Genomic DNA, 17,401 nt, shown 5'->3' with positions numbered 1-17,401 from the left:
TACGGTTTCGGGTGCGTTCCCCTCGTCTCTTCTCTTCGTCTCCTCTCCTCGCTGACTCGCTCTTTCCTCGCCCCGACAGCCAGTAGACGCTTCGCTCCCACACCTCGCTCTCCCCTTCGTCTTTCCCGGTCGTTCGTGTTGTTTGCAGTAGTCCATTTCGCATCCACTTCGCTTGCAAAGCCTCGTCGCTTGCCCTCCCTTCCGTGCTGGTCCGGCGTTCTTGAGCCGCGCGAGAGTCTCCAGTGAAAGCCGTGCTGAGCGAGCATGAAAGCAAACTCGCCTCGCCTTCCCACGCGAACTCGAATGCATCGTTTACAGGCAGGGGAACAAGCTAATCTACAACCAACGGCGTAAGACGTAAGACGACTTAACGGCACACGACATGGGAGACGACAAGAGAGAGAGGCGAGCAGGCTACCGGACCTTCATGAACGAGAACAGCGACTCCATCGAGACCCACCGTCGGCCGTTCTTCTCGAGGTGCTTCGTGACGACCTTGCGACCTTACGTAGCTGCTCGAGGACGTGGCGCCTCACGAAAGGCCAGGCGCGAAGCGGAAGCGGAGGAGAATGAGGAGGAGAGTGAGGAGGACAGGCAGGAAAAGGCGAGTGTCGCTGCGTCCCGCCTGCTTTCTTGTCGAGCGTGCTCTCCATTCTCAGCCGCATCGCAGCTGTGAGCGAAGCAGAGAAATAAAGCTAAGCGAAGCCGTGAGGGAGTTGGTCGGAGCCTGAGAAGGTGGGCAATTCGCACGGCCTCAAACAGAGACGACCACCATCCATCCAGGTGAACGTCCTCGTTCCATACAACCAACCTTACAGTTTCGAGCGAGACTCTCCCGCACCCACAGCCCCGGCCTTGACGAGCTTCTCGACCTTCGCGCCGAGTCCCGCCGCTTGCAGAATCTCCACTGTATCCCTCCCCGGCTCAAGGAACGCCTCTTCCGCCTCTCCCGCCCTCGCAGGCGTCCTGCTCAGTCTCGGCGTAGGCGTCGGCAAGCCTCCACCATCCTCAGCCTCCTCCTCACCCAACTGACGATCCGGTTCATCCGGTCCTCGACCCTCGGAATCCACCTCCTGGCGATTCAAGACGGGCACGCAGCATGCGTCGGTGCCGAGGAAGATGCGAGACCATTCGTCGCGGGTTTTGGTGCGGAAGCCGGCGGTGAAGAAGGAGACCAGTGAGGGCCAGGTGGAGCGGTCGAGCTGGGTGGACGCGGTCGGGTGGGGAGAGGGAAGGAGGGAAGGAGGGACGTTCTTGATGAGAATGTCGCTGCGACAGACGGCGCAATGTCAGCAGGCGAGTGAGGAGACGAGGGAAGCGGTACGCACAGGAATTCGGCGTAGAAGTGATTCTCGATCGGTCCGAGGCTCATGTACTGCCCGTCCTTGCACTCGTACACGTCGTACCACGGCGCTCCGCCATCGAGAATGTTCTCGCCGCGAGGTTCGGACCACATGGGCAGACCGAGACTTGGGCGGGCCATTGTCAAGGGGAAGATGGAAGCGTAGCGAGTGCCGGTGACCTGCCGAAATGCGTCAGTACTGCGAAGACGCAGATAGGGCAGAATAGAATGCACCATGTCAATCTCGACGATCTGGCCCTTGCCGCTCTTCGTGCGCTCGATGAGCGCCGCCAGAATGCCCAAGACGGCCATCATTCCGCCTCCAGCAAAGTCGGCTGTGTAGAGGCATGTCAGCGTCGTCTCGGAGTGCTCGTAAATGCGCTCACCAAGCAAGTTGGCGGGGAAGTAAGGCTTGTCGCCCTTCCTGCCGAGCATCGGGAGGACGCCTGACAAGGCGAGGTAGTTGATATCGTGGCCAGCCATCTTAGCATACGGGCCTGTGAGAGAACACGTCAGGTCCTCTCCACTGGGCGCGCACGGCGAAAACGCACCTTCACGCCGGAAGCCAGTCAAGCGAGCGACAATTAGCCGCGGATTCTTCTCCAGCAGGTCCTTCGGGTCGAGCCCAAGCCTTTCGAGCACGCCCGGCCGGAATGGGTCGATCAAGATGTCTGCTCGCCAGTCCTCGGTGCTCGAAGGTGGAGCGAGAAGCGTGCGAAGGAGGGAGATACCTTGCGGCGATTTGAGCGAGACGGCAAGCGAGCGTTTTCCTCTGTGAGAGGTGGACGTCAGCTCAGGAGTCAGGGCCCCTAGTTCGTTTTGCGACGCACCGTGTGAGCGTGTCGACATTGAAGGACGTGCCCTGCCGGTCGACGCGAACAACGTCGGCGCCATAGTCGGCGAGGACGACTGCGGGACGTGTCGTCAGCCTCCTCGTCGCCCGTCAGGCCCTCCCCCGACTTACGACCTGCGAATGGCGCCGGAGCGAGGCCTGCAAGCTGCGGCCAAGTGGAACCGGGTTTAGCAAGTGGGGCAGGACGAGGAGGAGCGGAAGAAAGACGCACCTCGAGCACCCTGATGCCGGCAAGCGGTCGCAGTCCTTCAGCAGCCATGTCCAGCGAGTCTAGCGTGTGAAGCAGCAGCACGAAGCTGAAGCGACGGAGCCAGAGCGTGTGGTCCGGTCCGAAGAGGGAGGCGAAGGTTGGCCGGCGACCTCACCTGCGCTGTCCTCCGCCTGAGGCTGCTGGTGCTGCCTAGCTAGTGAAAGACCTCCTGACTGCCCAGCATGTCGACTCAAGCACCCGCACTCGGCGGCGCCAGCACTTCGACTGCTCCGCGACCAGCAAAACAGCCTCGAGCATCCGCCTGGGACCCGTACGCCGTCCTGCCGCCCAGTACCAAGCGCAAGGTGAGCAGGCAGTCCTACCACGGACTCATGTGCAGCAAGCGGCGCGGGCGAGCCTTGAGGTCGGAGAAATGATCCCGGACCAACTCCCTGAGCTGATGAAGCGATGAAGAGCTGACCTCGCTTTCGTACATGCTTGTTGCTGACAGCTGGACACTCGGGACGCTCTCTCGACACAAGGCTACCTCAAGGAGCTGTCCATCCCGACAGAAGTGGCCGACGAGCGCATTGCAGGCAAGCTCCTCCAGCTCGACCTGCCCGAAGGCAAGATGAGCGACCGGCGAAAGGCTGAACTGGCTGTGAGGGAAAGCGAGAAGGAGAAGAAGCGGGCGAAGAAGGCGAGGGAAGGAGATTGCGGTCTCGCAGGTCGGCGGAAACGGGCTGCGATGGGCAAAGCGGCGGTCAAGGCTGTCCGGTGCGTCCCGGTGTCTAACGGTCTACTCACTGCTCAAGTCTAACTCTTCCGTGTGCAGCTACGAATCCGTCCTGCCCGTATATCACCTTTGGCTCGGCTATATGGCAGAACTCCTTGCCCTCCCGGTCATCCTCTCTCCCGAACCGTCTCCCACCGCGTCTTATACACCTCCATCCGAAACACTCTCCACTCCCGCTGTATCCATCGCCAGCTCCACCCTCTTGCCGACGTATCCGCCGCGAGCTTCCCGCGACACCCAGATCAACGTCGTCAACCTGCAGACGAAGCTGATCAAGGCGGAGTTTGTCGGCTGCTTGTTGAGCGGTACGTCCCCTTAAGTCTTCGGTCGACCTAGTCGTACTGACCTCACACTCGCACAGTCAAGCGCGCCAAGAACCCTTCGCTAGTCGGCATAAAGGGCATTGTTTTGCAGGAGACGCAAGGGACGTTCAAGGTGGTTACGCCAAAGTCGCAAATCAAAGGCGCGTCTGCCACTTGTTCACTCGTAAGGCGGCGCTGACTTGGCTGCCTCCGCAGTCCTCCCGAAGCAAGGCACCGTCTTGACCCTCGTCCTCCCTTTCGCGCCGCAACCTTCCGAGACGCACCCTCGCGAGCTCAGCTTCGACCTGTACGGCGACGCGTTCGCGTACCGCCCGGCGGACAGGGTCGGCAAGAAGTGGAAGGCGGGGACGAGCGCGGGTGGGGTAGAGTTGAGATGAGTTGGCGGAGTGTGGCATGCTCTGCAGTGACGGCGCTGTCTATCTGATGCGGCTGCTGAGATGTCGCCTGAGGACGAGAGTCTGCGAGCGGGGCAAGGGCGAACTCGCCGCACGCAGAACGATTCATCTTTCAGCGGCCCCTTCAGAGATCCCTCCTGAGACTTTGAGTGGGATTGTCTTTCACCTGAACGCGAGAGAACACACCAGGAGGTCAGAGGGAGCTGCGATTGTACTGCGGGCGATCGAGAGTGCTGTCGTGACTGCCTGCTGGGTATATTTGCAAAGGTCAACCCGTCACCCCAAGCAAAGCCCGGTTAGCTCAGTCGGTAGAGCACCAGACTCTTAATCTGGTGGTCGTGGGTTCGAGCCCCACATTGGGCGACTTCGTTTTTTGCTGCCTCGTCTAACAGGCACACGGACTCAGCAGCTCCGCCTGCAAGCCTACCCTCTCCTTTTGGCCATTGCTCGTCACTTGTTTGCGTTCAAACGCCGCCTGACGAGCCACCCGCCCTCCTCGTCCGTCCGCAGCACTCTTCGAGACGGGTTCGCCGCTTTCCTCTCGCCCTCTCGCGCTTCGTCCAGCTTCTGCTGCTCCTGCCGACGGTCCAGCTGTCCCGATGCCTCCACTGCTCGATCGTTGGACGTCTCGGCCGGCTCTCGCGACGGTTCACCCATCGCATGCTCTCATCACGCAAGACGACCTCGCAACTTCGCAAGCCGCAGGCAGCGTCTCGCCTTGGTTGCGAGTGGGGCGCACAGACTGACAGAATGCGACTGCTGCCCTCCTTGACTTCCTGGACTACGCGCGACCGGCTGCCATGTCTCCCCCAGCTTCCTCCGCTACCGAGACTCTCTCGCACAAGCTGCACACGCTGTCACTCCGCTCAGAGCCGGCTGGCGAATCCGCGGAGACACAGGGGGGGAAGAAGGACTCGCGGCTGCGCTGGTGGAGCGAGACAGCGCAGGAGGGCGACGCCTACCCTTACGAGCGCTTCCTCCCTTTCTTCGATACCGAGCTTCGCCTTCCGCCCCTCGAGCCGTTCAAGCACATCGACCCCGGCCACAAAGCCTTGTGGGACCCGTCGCCGCGGTCTTTCCTCGCCAATGCCGAAGTCGACGACCTCACGCCGGACTTTGGATCCGAGGTCACCGGCGTCCAGCTTCACCAGCTCGACGATCGCGGCAGGCAGCAACTCGCGCTCTTTGTGGCGCAGCGCGGCGTCGTGGTGAGTGCCGTTCACTTCTCCCCACCTCGTGATCGTCAGCAGTTTGTGACCGCCGGTCTTAAAGACTTCGACTTGTCCGCTGATCTCCGCTCTCATTCGACAGGCTTTCCGCGACCAAGACTTTGCGGACCAGGATCCGACGTGGATGATCGAGGACTGGTGCAAGTTCTTCGGCCGCCCGCACATCCACCCTTGTTCCGGCGCGCCCAAGGGCTACCCCGAGTTCCACCTCGTCTAGTGCGCTTCTCTTCCACCTCCTCTCTGCGCAACGCCGAAAATCGAGCGCTCACATCTCGTAATGTCGCAGCCGCGATGGCAAGGCCGTCTACAACTACGAGACCGACACTCGCTTGACCTCGAGCGTTTGGCACAGCGATGGTGCGCCCCCTCCTCTACGCGTTCTTGAGCAGGAACTGACGCCGGGTCCGTACAGTCACGTACGAGGAGCAGCCGCCGGGTCTCACCCTCCTCTTCCTGTTCGACTCGCCTGCTGCGGGAGGAGATACGGGCTACGCAGACCAGAGGTGCCGTGGCCTTACATTCTTCGCCAACCGCGTCAAATATTTACGTTGATCTCGCAGGGGCGCCTACAACCACCTCTCCCCCAACTTCCGCGCCTACCTCGAGACACTTCAAGCGGTCCACTCGGGCGTCGAGCAAGCCGAGTACTCGAGGAAGGGCAACCGCGGCGGCATCGTCAAGCGCGAGCCCGTCGAGAACATCCACCCCATCGTGCGCGTGCACCCGGTCACGGGTGAAAAGGCGCTCTTCGTCAACCGCCAGTTCACCCGGCGTATCGTTGGCCTCAAGCAGGAAGAATCGGATGCTATCCTCAATCTCCTCTACCTGCACATCGAGCGCGGCGCCGACTTTCAGGTCAGGCTGCGGCACCGTCCGCGTACCGTCATTGCCTGGGATGTGCGATCACCTTTCCTTCGTCAATTTCCGTCCAGGGTAGCTGACAGAGTTCCCCTTGCAGAATCGCATCACGGCACACACAGCTATTGTCGACTTTGCGAAAGGAGGTGCGCGGCGTCACGGCGCTCGCATCACGCCGCAGGCTGAGCGACCGTACATCTGAGGAGAAACTGAGGAGGACGTCTTGTGAATACAACACTATCTATCTGTCCTCGTCTTCCTCGCTTCATTGTCCTTGCTTGGCGTCTCCAACGTATGCAGTCTCGCCTCGTTCATTGCTTGCCCGACTTCGACCGCCTCAGGGAAACTTCCACCTCGCCTCGCTCAGCACTTCCTTCGTCCGCTCCTTGTGCTTCTCGTCGACGAGCACATAGTCCGTGTTCCACGTCGACATCGCAAAGATGGGTATTTGCGCCTCCTTGAGCGGGGTCGTCAGGGCGTTGAGGATGCCGGAGAGGGAGAAGTCCATTGGCCCGGCGACTTGGAGGGCGACCCAGGGGCCGGAAGTCTCGAGAGCCGGAGGCTGAGAGGCAGATACCGAAGGCGAGGAGAACAGTGTCAGTCGCTTCAAACAACGAGGACTGAGGAGGAGAGACGCACCGGTGAAGGGTAGAGTCGCTCGAACAGAGGCGTCGGCAGGACGACGGACGTCTCAGCCGGTGTCCGAGTCAACGAGACGAAAGCCTGCTCCTCGCCCTGCCCCGCGAGAATCGCGACAAGCTCAGTCGGAATGGGTTCGGAAGGCGGGAGTTGGATGACGGAGAGCATCGTGGGGAGGAAGGACAGCGCCAATGCAGGGTTTGAAAGGTCCAGGGCTGTCATAATGTCCAAGGCGAAGGGACGAGAGCGTGAGAGATGAAAGGAACGAGCGAAGAGGAGGAGGCGAAGGAAAAGACGATGTCGTCGGCAAGCGGCGGCTGCGTCTATGTGCTCCGTTCACGCCTGCGAGGCTGTATAGAATACGCTCGTCGATGCAGAGATAAGAGAGCCCCGCTTACGAACCCATCGCACGCCTGTTCCGCTTCTCCCGGTACGCACTCCAGCTCAACCTGCTCGAGTGCTTGACGCTCCTTCCTCCGCCCAGCCTGCCCAGCTCATGCCACTCCATCGACGGACCGCTCGAATTGCGACTGTGGCCGAGACGCGCCGGTCTCGCGTCTTCGTCTGATTCCGAGGCGGAAGAATCGGGCGCGAGTTCGGCGGGTGCAACGTGCCAGCCTGGCGGGACCTCGTCGTCGAAGAGGGTGTCGTAGGTATGAGAGTGCGGGAGATGCGAGAAAGACCGCGAGGGAGGAAGAGGAGAGGGGCAGAAGCAACGGGAAGGATGGCGCCGACCTGCGAGAAGCGAGGTTAGCCTGCCTTTGACGAAGCGGGTATGCGTGGAGCGTCTCACCAAGCCGAATGCAATGACCGGCCCCTTCTTACCGCCCCTGCAGCTCTCGACCGCATCCCAGTTTGGTCGAGTATCGCTGCTATAGCTGGGGGACTGAGGGTCAGGCGGTAATTCGGAGGGTTCGAGCGAGGAGCCCCCTCACCAGACCCGCTGCACGAATCCATCGCGCAGCTTGAGTGAGGCGGCTTCGAAGTAAGCGGCCATGCCAGCATGAACGATCGCAAGGGCCTACAGGCTCGCTCGTTAGCGGCGCCTGGAACACGTATCAAGAGGCAGTTACCAGTAGGGCAAACCATGCTAGTCGAGTCCTCCTCAAGTCCTGCAGGTAGCCGATGGTGATGATGGACGTGCACAGCCAGCCGAAGGAGCATGCCGCGAGAAGAGAGAAGGCGACCCATTGGCCTTGGGTCGTTGCCATCCGCCATGCTGTAGGCAGAGCGTTAGCACGAGTCTTTATGTTGATAAGTAGAGAACGCGCAAAGGACCACGGCGCAGACGCCGGCGAGGGAAACGAGGCCAACCGCCGAGGAGGCGTACAGCAACCGAGTCGTGCGAGCGAGCGCGGCAGCTTGCGCCCGTCTGTCCGCCAGCGTCGCCATATCGTACACAGCAGCTTGAGAGAGGGAGAAAAGCAGAAGTCGACGGCGTGAGCGTCCGCGGATTGTCCGGAGGAGGACGAGGACCCGTCCTTGCTGGCACGAGGACATCTGCGCGAGGTACGGCAGCCTCGATGCTTCGTCAGGAAGCTCAGTTGTTGCTGCCGCTGCCTCCAGTCCATCGCCAGAGCTGTCGAGATCCGGTTGCTGATGAGGTTCGAGCGGGCTGTGCACGGTAAGCGCGAGCAGCGGGACAAGCATGGCAGTCTGACGGTGGCGTCTCATTAACGTTGCGCATCGCTGCTTGGCGCTCCGCGACGACAAGCTGAACAGGCGGAGGACAACCACGGAGGGGAGCGAGACGAAGGTCAACCTCGCGCAACATCGCTCGATCCGCCTGTATGCTTGATGGCAGCTGTGCAGCGACCTGGACCGCCCATACGAAGCTACACAGAGACCGTTCAAGACGACGTTGACGACGCTACCTCCTCCCTCCTCTTCTCCGCGCCGTCCACTCGACTCGAACCGCAACGACCGCTGGGGGAGGCGCAGGCTCTGTCGAGCAGCCCCACAGAGCACCGGGTGCGACGAAGAAGGAGCACGCTCGACTTGCGGCTGCCGCCAGCCATTGGAGGACACCCGGCGAAGGATGTGGGGAGGAGAGATGGAGGGGAACAGAGGGTTTCGGGCGTTTCAAGAGAGGGCAGAATGCAAGCTTGCGAATCTGAAGCGGCACCGGGACGCCCGGCTTTTCAGCTCCGACGCACAACGAGCGCGGAGCTCCTGGTGCGAGACGAAACAGCGGACGAAGAAGACGATGCGGAATTTTCCAGCGACGTGCGTGGTTGCCGAGCCTCCTGAGACTATGCGCCAGTACTGACTATTCCGAGAATCCGCAGGACGAGTCCTTTCGCTTCCGGCCGCCTTCAGTCGCCTCAACATCGACATCTCAACGGTCCTCGGTGCGTGAAGTCGACCCCAGTCGCTGTTGAACAACCTCGCTGACTTGCTCGTCTGCAGCGACGCGGTGTGCGGATACAAGACTGGACGGAGAGGCCCAGCGGCAGTTTCGTACGGGATGTGCGTCCTCTTCCCTTCCCTTTTGCTCTGGAGCTCACGTCCTTCTTGCTTCAACAGGTTCGAATAACGAGCTATCATGCCGTCGGATCCGAGAGCGGCGGCTTCGTCGTCTTTGACATCGAGATTGACACGCTTCCGGTCAACTCGACGAGCCAGGTCTGTCATCTGCCGCCCAGCCCGACCCGGACAGGTCTGACTGAGCGCCTTTTCTATCTTGCAGGGCACCACAATACGCATACATCACCGCTATTCCGCCTTTGCTCGCCTACGATCCGACCTTCTCTACGCCCATCCTCGCTTCCGCAACATCGTTCCTCGTCTCCCGCCGAAGTCTTCCCTCGGTGGATCACGTCGTTGCCTTTCAAGCTGTCTGCAGTCGCCTGACATCTCGCTCCGCAGCCAAGTACCGCCCGTCGTTCCTCGAGCGACGGAGACAGCGACTCGCCTTCTTCCTCGCGACCATCCTCCTTCACCCGATTCTCGGCGGCGATCCTATCGTGCGTCAATGGGTGCTGGAGTAACTTATCGACCCGTCCTGTTGTTGTAGTCACTGGCAAGCACTCCAAACATCTCGTTCCCCCTTTGCCGCTGCCGTCGCGTTCGAACGCGAGCGCGACTCGAAGCTGGCCACAGCGTTCCTCTCTCGCACGCTCTCCCGGCTTGACTGGTTGGCTTGTAGGGCTCTACTGAGGCTGCTACTGGTCCTACAAGAGTACACCGACCCTTGCGAACCGCTCTCGTCACCCGACCTCTCCTCGTCGCGTCCTCTCTCGTCCCGACTACAAGCGCTCCTCACGCCCGCCCGCCCGCCATGTCGTCCGCTAGGGCTGCGCGAGAACGCATGGAGGCACTCAGGAAGGCGCGCGAGTCCGGCAAGCGCGACTACCAGGTGCGCTCTCTTCTCCTCTCCTCTTGCTCCTCGTCGCGCTCGGCTGACCACCTCGACACGCTCTCGAGCAGCTCAAGGAGCAAGAAGCGGTGTATGACGAGGTCGAGGAGGACGTGTACCGATCAGTCGTGCGCGGACGGTTGATGGAGGACGACTTTATCGAGGAGGACGACGGCGTGAGCGGGTATGCGGACAACGGCATGGACGACTGGGACCGCAGCGCGAGCGAGCACGACGACGACGACGATGACGAGAAGGGTGCGCTCACTTTGTTCATCGGAGGCAATCTCAAGCTGACCTTGCCATTTCGTTACAGAACGACGGAAAGAGGAGAGGAAGGCTGCCAAGGAGAAGAAGGAGAAGCAGCTCAAGGCCGCTGCGAAGAAGCGAGCAAAGGCTCGTGTCGAGGTTGCGGAGGGCGCGAACCCTTACATCAACCCGAACCGGCAGAAGCAGGGTTTGCCGCTGAAGGAGCAGGAGGACGACTTCATGGCCAGTCTGCTCGGTGATCTCGAGGGTCAAGCTACGGTGACGAAGACGGAGTCGCCTCGTCCAGCCGCGGCACCCGTCCGACGAGCAAAGCCCTCGCTCGTCAAGACGGCCGTCTCGGGCTCGAAGCGACAGGCCGATCTCGACGCCAGCTCCTTCCGCTCAACCAACCACTTCGCCTCCTCCTCCGACGTTGCTTCCGACCCAGCATCTGACCCCTTCCTCGTCGGCGCACCGTCGAGCGACGGCTTCGACGGTGTCAAGAAGGCTCGTTTCGACCCCGCGATGGACGAAGTCGACAATGACCTCGGAGGGATGGACCAGCAATTCTTCGACGACTTCCCCGCCGTCGAACCTCTCGGAGAGTCGAGCAAGTCGAACGAGGAGGTCAAGATGGAGGAGGACGACGATGACTTGTTCGTCAAGCCGACTACCGCTGCGACCAAGCCCAAGGGTCCGGCGCAGCGACGACAACTTGTCAATGCCTCTGCCGTCAAGCCCGTCAAGCCGAAGGCTGAGCCGGTCGACAACGCCTCGCCGAGCCCGATGATGGAGGACATGAAGCCGAAGCGCAAGGGTGTCGACTGGCGCACCGCGACTTCCGCCCTCGCAGCAGCTTCTGCCCCGATCGTTGCGTCCGCCGAGGCGACAGACGACTCGAAGGCCTTCAATGAGGAGCACAAGACGGTCATCAGCTCGACGGCGATGCGCGCGCCGGCTCACCAGACGAACGCGCTCGAAGCAGACGGCTCGCTCCAGTTCTGGTGGTTCGACTACGACGAGCCTGCGCCCGGCACGGTCCGCCTCGTCGGCAAGGTTCGCGTCAAGAACGAGCAAACGAGGGTCGCGCAGATCAAGGACGGAAAGAAGGTCGAGAAGGACGTGCCCAAGTTTGTCAGCGCAACAGTCGTCGTCAAGAACATCAAGCGCAAGCTATACGTTCTTCCGAAGACCAAGGCCGAGTGTGCGTTCAGGCTTCTATTGAGTGGCTGCTCGCGCTGACGATCCACGCTCGCAGACTACGGTGGAGAGGTCGACGAGGACGACTCGGACGACGAGGACGACGAGCTGCCTTTCGACGACGTCGAAGGCGACTTCCTCGACGATGCGAAGGGCAAGTGGAACCTGCGGAACGTCTCGAGCACGCAGGGCTACGTCAAGCGGCGGTATGCTTTCGGCATCAAGGGTGTCCCGCGAAAGGAGACGAACTGGCTCGAGGTCACTTGCGACTTTCCTGGTGCGTCGCCTCCTTTTACACACAGTCTTCCGTACGCTGACCGTCCGTCTCATCGCAGCCGGCAAGCGAAACGAGTCCTACATTCCCATCGACGCTGCTGGCGAGCAGTACTCGCACGTCTTCGGCTCGACCGCCACCGCCTTTGAACGCTTCGTCGTCGACCACAAGATCATGGGTCCGTGCTGGCTCAACATCTCGAAGCCCAAGGTCAACAAGGGCGATGCGGTGCGTCAAGCTCTCCCCTCTCGCCGCTTCATCCGCTGATGCCCGTTCGCTTCCTCAGTTCTCGTGGACCAAGTTCGAGGCCGAAGTCGACGAGAAGGACATCTCGCCCTTCTCCAGCTCCGACGCGACCGCCCCAAAGGACGTCCCCCGACTCACGGTGCTCAGCTTGAGCAGCCGAACGGTCGTCCACCTCAAGGAGAACAAGCGCGAGATCGTCTGCGCTGCCGCTCGTGTCTGGCATGACGGTGCGCTCGAATCACGTCGAGTTCTGCGGCGTAGCCTACTCACGTCTCGCCTGCTCGCAGTCGATATCGACGACCCGACTCCCGTCGAGCACCAAGGCTCGTCGTCCAAAGTCTTTGTCCGCAATCTCTTCACCGATTTCCCGACCGGCTTCGACCAGCAAGTACGCCAGCACCAAGGATCGCCGACTTTCGCGCTCTTCAAGGCGGAGCGACCGCTCCTCATTCAGCTTCTCGGTGCGATTCTTCACTCTCGATCCTAAGCTTATCGACTGATCTAGTCTCCGCAGACTACATCTCCCGCAATGACCCGGACGTCATCGTTGGGCACGACTTCAGCCAGCTCGACCTCGACGTTCTCCTCAACCGGCTGCGCGAGCTAAAGATCGACAACTGGTCGCGCGTCGGTCGTTTCCGCGTCAAGGGCGACAAGTGGCCTCAGCTGCGGTCCGGGTGGAACACCGGCTTGCTTGCGGGTCGCTTGCTCCTCGACTTGACCAGCGACGGATCGAAGGTGTGTTCACTCTCCACCTACCTATCAAATCGCGTCTCATCCTTGTTTCCTTCCGCAGTCCCTCATCGACTCGACGACATGGTCGCTGACCGAGATGTGCGAGACGCACCTCGGCATCGCCCGCGAAGACATCGACCCTGAAGACACGGCCAAGTTCTTCGACAACGTCCACTCGACCGCCGCCCACCTCAAGCACTTCGTCCTGCAGTGCGAGGCCGACACGTACTTCCAGATGGCCGTCGCTGCGAAGGTCCAGGCGCTTCCGCTCACGCGCCAGTTGACCAACCTGGCCGGAAACTCCTGGTGCGCCTGAGTCGCGTCGCTGGCATAAGTCCACCGCTAACGAGTCGCCTGCAGGAACCGCACGCTCGCCGGAAACCGTGCCGAGCGGAACGAGTACATTCTGCTCCACCGCTTCTACGAGACCGGCTACATCGTGCCCGACAAGATCTCGTCGCGCGAGAAGAAGGCGCAGATCGACAAGGCGGAGAAGAAGAAAAAGAAGAAGACTCGGGACGATAACGGCGAGGAGGAGCCGAAGGTCGAGGTCAAGCGCGAGAAGTACAAGGGTGGTTTGGTCTTCGAGCCGGAGAAGGGCTTGTGGGACCGCTACGTCCTCGTCATGGACTACAATTCGCTCTACCCGAGTATCATCCAGGAGTTCGATATCGACTTCTCGACGATCGACTGGACCGCCGACGACGTGCGTTCCCCTTGGTTCCGAAGGCGAGCGGCGTGACTGACTTCTCCTCTCGTAGGCCGAGGACCTCGACAAGATGCCCGACCGCGCACCTTGCGATGGCGAGCCTCAAGGCATCCTTCCGCAGCTTATTGCTTCGCTCGTCGCGCGTCGTCGAATCGTCAAAGGTCTCATGAAGGACAAGTCGGCCACCGTCGCCAAGCTGATGCAGGTGCGACCGCATTGCTTCTCTCTTCGTGACCAAGCCTTACCCTCTCCATCTCGCAGTACGACATTACCCAGAAGGCGCTCAAGCTTACCGCCAACTCGATGTACGGCTGTCTCGGTTAAGAAGGCTCTCGCTTCTACGCCCGCCCTCTCGCCGCGCTCACCACGTTCAAGGGTCGCGAGATCTTGACGCGGACAAAGGCCGATGCCGAGGGCATGTCGCTCAACGTGCGTCTCGCTCGCCTTCTCAGCTTCATCTCCTTGCTAACCTTTGCTCTCGACAGGTCATCTACGGAGACACCGACTCGGTCATGATCAACACGAATCAGACGGACTACGCCGCCGCACTCAAGATTGGCGAAGACTTCAAGAAAGTCATCAACGACAAGTACAAGAAGCTCGAGATTGACCGTGACGCCGTCTTCGAGCGCATGCTCCTCCTCAACAAGAAGAAGTATGCCGCTCGCAAGGTCGAAGACGACGGCAAGGGCGGACCGGGCGAGGTCACGACCGAGATCAAGGGTCTCGACATGAAGCGTCGCGAGTTCTCGAAGCTCTCGAAGGATGCCTCCAAGTGCGTCGGCTCACCGCGTTCTGCCCGACTCGTGCTAATCTCTCGCCCGCAGAGACGTGCTCGACATGATCCTCTCGGCCAAGGCGACGGAGACCGTCATCGAGGAGATTCACGAGTACCTCGCCGACCTCGGCGAGAAGATCCGTAACGGCTTCAAGCCTCTCGATGACTACATCATCCACAAAGTGCGTGTCCGCGCACCGCCCTCTCGCTATCGAGACTGACTTACACCAATTGCTCTCCCAGCGTCTCGGCAAGAACCCGGAGGACTACCCCGACGCCAAGTCGCTCCCGCACGTCCAGGTCGCGTTGAAGATGAAGGCGAAAGGTCTTTCCGCCAAGGCCGGCGACGTCATCCCCTACATCTTCTGCGTACCGCCCAACGGCGAGACGACGAAGACTGCGCAGGCTGCCAACGCTCATCACCCGGACGACGTGCGGCGACAAGGCTCCACGCTCAAAATTGGTATGTTTACGTCTCTCTCGTCCTGCTGCGTTACAGGCTGACGGTGAACCCACAGACTTCGAGGTCTACCTGTCGACGCAAGTCCTCCCTCCTATCGAGCGTCTCTGTGAGCATATCGAAGGAACCGAGAAGGCTCGTCTCGCCGAATGCCTCGGTGAGTCGCGTTCGTGCAGTCTCACGCGTCCCTGCTGTTGACACACACGTCCACAGGTCTCGACGCTATGCGCTTCAAGTCGACCTCGCTCGATGTGCCCGAACGCGAGTTCAAGACGCTCCAGTCGCAGATCTCGGATGCCCAGCGCTTCGCCGATGCCGAACCGTTCCGCATCCGGTGTCGAACCTGCGGCACGATTAACCCGTTCGACGGCATCCTCGAGAACAAGGTGTGTCCCGTCCTCCTTCCTCGCTCTTGCTCAAGCCACTGACTGCGCTTGCCCTCCAGGCCGGCATGCTCTCCGATCATGGCTTCTTCTGCGGCAACATCGAGTGCCAGGCGTCGCTTCCAACACCGTCGCTCGCCGTCCAGCTCGACCTCCAGCTCCGCGGCTTCATCAGCAGGTTCTACGAAGCCTGGCTTGTCTGCGACGAACCCACGTGCGGCAACAGGACGCGCATGATGTCCGTCTACGGCAAGAAGTGTCTCGTCTCGGGCTGTCGCGGCGCTATGCACTTCGAGGTGAGTCGTTTCCTCAGCGAATGAGTCGAGCTGGTCTGACCGGTCCTTTCGCAGTACTCGGACGCCAAGCTGTATGATCAGCTTCTCTACATCGACACCTTGTTCGACATCGAGCGCGCGCTCAACAAGGTCGCAGGCGGAGCTCAGCAAGGTTTGTATCACTCCGTCCTTCACATTCCGCTTCCCTCGCTCACCTTCTCGCACTCCGCAGGTCCCGTCCAAACTCGCATCGAAGCGAACCGCCACGTCCTCGAGCAGCTCCGCAAAGTCGTCACCAAGCACCTCGAGAAGAATGGCCGACGCTGGGTCTCGATGGAGTCGCTCTTCTCGTTCATGAAGGTCCCGTAGCGTTCTCTTTCTCTCTTGTCGTCTCCAATGTCGTGTGCCCTTAAGTCCTCTTACGCCTTACGCCGTTGGTTGTAGATCAGCTTCTTCCCCTGCCTATAAACGATGCATTCGAGTTTGCGCAGCACGAACGACCAGGCGAGTTTGCTTTCGATCCTGCTCGCTCAGCACGGGATCGATTGGAGACGCTCGCGCGGCTCACGAACGCCGGACCAGCACGAAAGCGAGGGCAAGCGATGATGCTTTGCAAAGCGAAGTAGACGCAAAAAGGTGCTAATGTAAACAACACAGGCGAGCGGGAAAGACGAAGGGGAGGGCGAGGCGTGGAAGCGAAGCGTCTACTGGCTGCAGGACGAGGAAAGAGCGAGTCAGCGAGAGCACGAGCAAGAGAGGAAGGACGAGGGGAACGCACCCGAAACCGTAGAGGGTCTTGCCGGCGCGCTTGAGGGCGTAGACGACGTCGAGCGAGGTGACCGTCTTGCGCTTGGCGTGCTCGGTGTACGTGACCGAGTCGCGGATGATGTTCTCGAGGAAGATCTTGAGGACGCCGCGAGTCTCCTCGTAGATGAGGCCCGAGATGCGCTTGACACCGCCGCGGCGAGCGAGACGGCGGATGGCGGGCTTGGTGATGCCCTGGATGTTGTCGCGCAGCTGCACGAGTGCGAGGGAGAGGGTCAGCTGTCGAGTTCCAAAGTCGCGAGTCGGGTCGAGGAGGAGAGGAGGAACGCACAATCTTGCGGTGACGCTTGGCGCCGCCCTTTCCGAGACCCTTGCCACCCTTTCCACGGCCAGACACTGCGTGCGAGAGCGAGCGAGCAGTCAGTCCTTGAGTCCGTGTGAGCGAGGGAGTGCGGTCGAGGGTGAGCGGGTTGGGTGACTCGGTGCGAGTGCGCGGTGGCTGAGAGCGTGTGTGCAGACGTGGGACTCACTGTTCGAGTAGGGAGAGTGAGTTGGAGTGTGGTGTGGTGATTGCTGAGTGCGAGAGACTTCGAGGTAGAAGTCGAGCGAGTCGAGAGATATGAAGGAGGTCAAGAGTTAACGCGCGGTGCAGTACGACTCTTGTTGGCAAATCCGCTGTTTGGCTCGACCTAGGCTCGTGCAAGAGGACACGTCACTCTGGGCGCGCGTCGGGGAAAAGGGTAAGCGCGAGTTGTAATCGCGGAATTACAAAGGGTTACAACTCGAATACAACGAGTCCTCGCTTCGTCCGCGCGGGTGTTGCTCAGCTTGCTCTGTCTGGCGGTTGCAAGGCAGTACAGCAGTATATCCCGCCATTCGTGCATCGACAGCGTCTCTGCGCGCCTCCTTCTCTTCCGACCGTCGTCCCCTGTTGCACGAGCCTAGGTGTTTGTCGCTCCTCTTCTCCCTTCCTTCCCTCTTCCTTCTCTCTCTCCCTCTTTTCCCCCCCTCCCCTCTCTTTTCCCGAAGTTCCGCTCGTAGCTCTACACCGCACCAACTCGCACTCTACCACACACAATGGCCCGCACCAAGGTCCGTCCCTCTCGCTGTCGCTCAACTCGTCGCGTTTGACGCGTTCGCTGACCTCGTCTCGCTCGCCCTTCACAGCAAACCGCCCGCAAGTCAACCGGAGGAAAGGCGCCGCGCAAGCAGCTCGCCGCCAAGGCCGCCCGCAAGTCGGCGCCCGCGGCTGGTGGTGTCAAGAAGCCTCACCGCGTGCGTTCTCCCGTCTCTTCCGTCACTTGCGACTTCATATGACCCTGTACTGACATGCAACGACTCGTC

The 17,401-nt window shown here is 60.9% G+C and overlaps 8 protein-coding genes and 1 pseudogene across 9 annotated transcripts; 5 read left to right on the top strand and 4 right to left on the bottom strand.

Moving 5' to 3' along the window:
* Positions 1-812: 812 nt before the first annotated feature.
* Positions 813-2,454, bottom strand: RHTO_01988 (alpha-methylacyl-CoA racemase; the record flags this gene model as incomplete). Its single annotated transcript, XM_016415666.1, has 8 exons — positions 813-1,269; positions 1,329-1,522; positions 1,577-1,677; positions 1,729-1,839; positions 1,894-2,114; positions 2,173-2,251; positions 2,307-2,340; positions 2,407-2,454. The coding sequence occupies 8 exons, from the start codon at positions 2,452-2,454 to the stop codon at positions 813-815; spliced, it is 1,245 nt and encodes a 414-aa protein (XP_016272236.1).
* Positions 2,455-2,627: 173 nt separating this feature from the next.
* RHTO_01987 (ribonuclease P protein subunit POP4) lies at positions 2,628-3,881 on the top strand (the record flags this gene model as incomplete). Its single annotated transcript, XM_016415665.1, has 5 exons — positions 2,628-2,750; positions 2,897-3,162; positions 3,221-3,486; positions 3,543-3,659; positions 3,700-3,881. The coding sequence occupies 5 exons, from the start codon at positions 2,628-2,630 to the stop codon at positions 3,879-3,881; spliced, it is 954 nt and encodes a 317-aa protein (XP_016272235.1).
* Positions 3,882-4,699: 818 nt separating this feature from the next.
* Positions 4,700-6,188, top strand: RHTO_01986 (alpha-ketoglutarate dependent taurine dioxygenase; the record flags this gene model as incomplete). Its single annotated transcript, XM_016415664.1, has 6 exons — positions 4,700-5,107; positions 5,211-5,344; positions 5,415-5,485; positions 5,541-5,631; positions 5,689-6,025; positions 6,087-6,188. The coding sequence occupies 6 exons, from the start codon at positions 4,700-4,702 to the stop codon at positions 6,186-6,188; spliced, it is 1,143 nt and encodes a 380-aa protein (XP_016272234.1).
* A 135-nt stretch (positions 6,189-6,323) lies between these two features.
* On the bottom strand, positions 6,324-6,847 carry RHTO_01985 (uncharacterized protein; the record flags this gene model as incomplete). Its single annotated transcript, XM_016415663.1, has 2 exons — positions 6,324-6,548; positions 6,626-6,847. 2 exons carry the CDS (start codon positions 6,845-6,847, stop codon positions 6,324-6,326), a joined length of 447 nt encoding a protein of 148 aa, XP_016272233.1.
* Positions 6,848-7,019: 172 nt separating this feature from the next.
* Positions 7,020-8,017, bottom strand: RHTO_01984 (uncharacterized protein; the record flags this gene model as incomplete). Its single annotated transcript, XM_016415662.1, has 4 exons — positions 7,020-7,380; positions 7,561-7,646; positions 7,699-7,844; positions 7,897-8,017. The coding sequence occupies 4 exons, from the start codon at positions 8,015-8,017 to the stop codon at positions 7,020-7,022; spliced, it is 714 nt and encodes a 237-aa protein (XP_016272232.1).
* Positions 8,018-8,722: 705 nt separating this feature from the next.
* On the top strand, positions 8,723-9,641 carry RHTO_01983 (Phox-like domain-containing protein; the record flags this gene model as incomplete). Its single annotated transcript, XM_016415661.1, has 5 exons — positions 8,723-8,851; positions 8,914-8,976; positions 9,035-9,094; positions 9,152-9,250; positions 9,315-9,641. 5 exons carry the CDS (start codon positions 8,723-8,725, stop codon positions 9,639-9,641), a joined length of 678 nt encoding a protein of 225 aa, XP_016272231.1.
* A 264-nt stretch (positions 9,642-9,905) lies between these two features.
* Positions 9,906-15,661, top strand: RHTO_01982 (DNA polymerase alpha subunit A; annotated as a pseudogene; the record flags this gene model as incomplete). The annotated part of the gene is made up of 20 exons: positions 9,906-9,983; positions 10,055-10,241; positions 10,300-11,436; positions 11,491-11,709; positions 11,768-11,934; positions 11,993-12,179; positions 12,240-12,413; positions 12,467-12,690; positions 12,749-12,993; positions 13,048-13,393; positions 13,449-13,601; positions 13,658-13,825; positions 13,882-14,171; positions 14,224-14,356; positions 14,418-14,637; positions 14,693-14,791; positions 14,848-15,020; positions 15,080-15,313; positions 15,368-15,464; positions 15,525-15,661.
* Positions 15,662-15,996: 335 nt separating this feature from the next.
* On the bottom strand, positions 15,997-16,588 carry RHTO_01981 (histone H4; the record flags this gene model as incomplete). Its single annotated transcript, XM_016415660.1, has 4 exons — positions 15,997-16,003; positions 16,071-16,309; positions 16,389-16,453; position 16,588. Coding segments are annotated over 4 exons (312 nt in total).
* A 546-nt stretch (positions 16,589-17,134) lies between these two features.
* Positions 17,135-17,374, top strand: RHTO_01980 (Histone H3 domain containing protein; the record flags this gene model as incomplete). Its single annotated transcript, XM_016415659.1, has 2 exons — positions 17,135-17,149; positions 17,225-17,374. The coding sequence occupies 2 exons, from the start codon at positions 17,135-17,137 to the stop codon at positions 17,372-17,374; spliced, it is 165 nt and encodes a 54-aa protein (XP_016272229.1).
* Positions 17,375-17,401: the final 27 nt, after the last annotated feature.

Source organism: Rhodotorula toruloides (assembly GCF_000320785.1).
Source record: "Rhodotorula toruloides NP11 unplaced genomic scaffold Scaffold16, whole genome shotgun sequence".
Taxonomy (NCBI): domain Eukaryota; kingdom Fungi; phylum Basidiomycota; class Microbotryomycetes; order Sporidiobolales; family Sporidiobolaceae; genus Rhodotorula; species Rhodotorula toruloides.
Note: the sequence above shows the minus strand (reverse complement) of the source record. Positions and strands in the feature narration are given on the sequence as shown.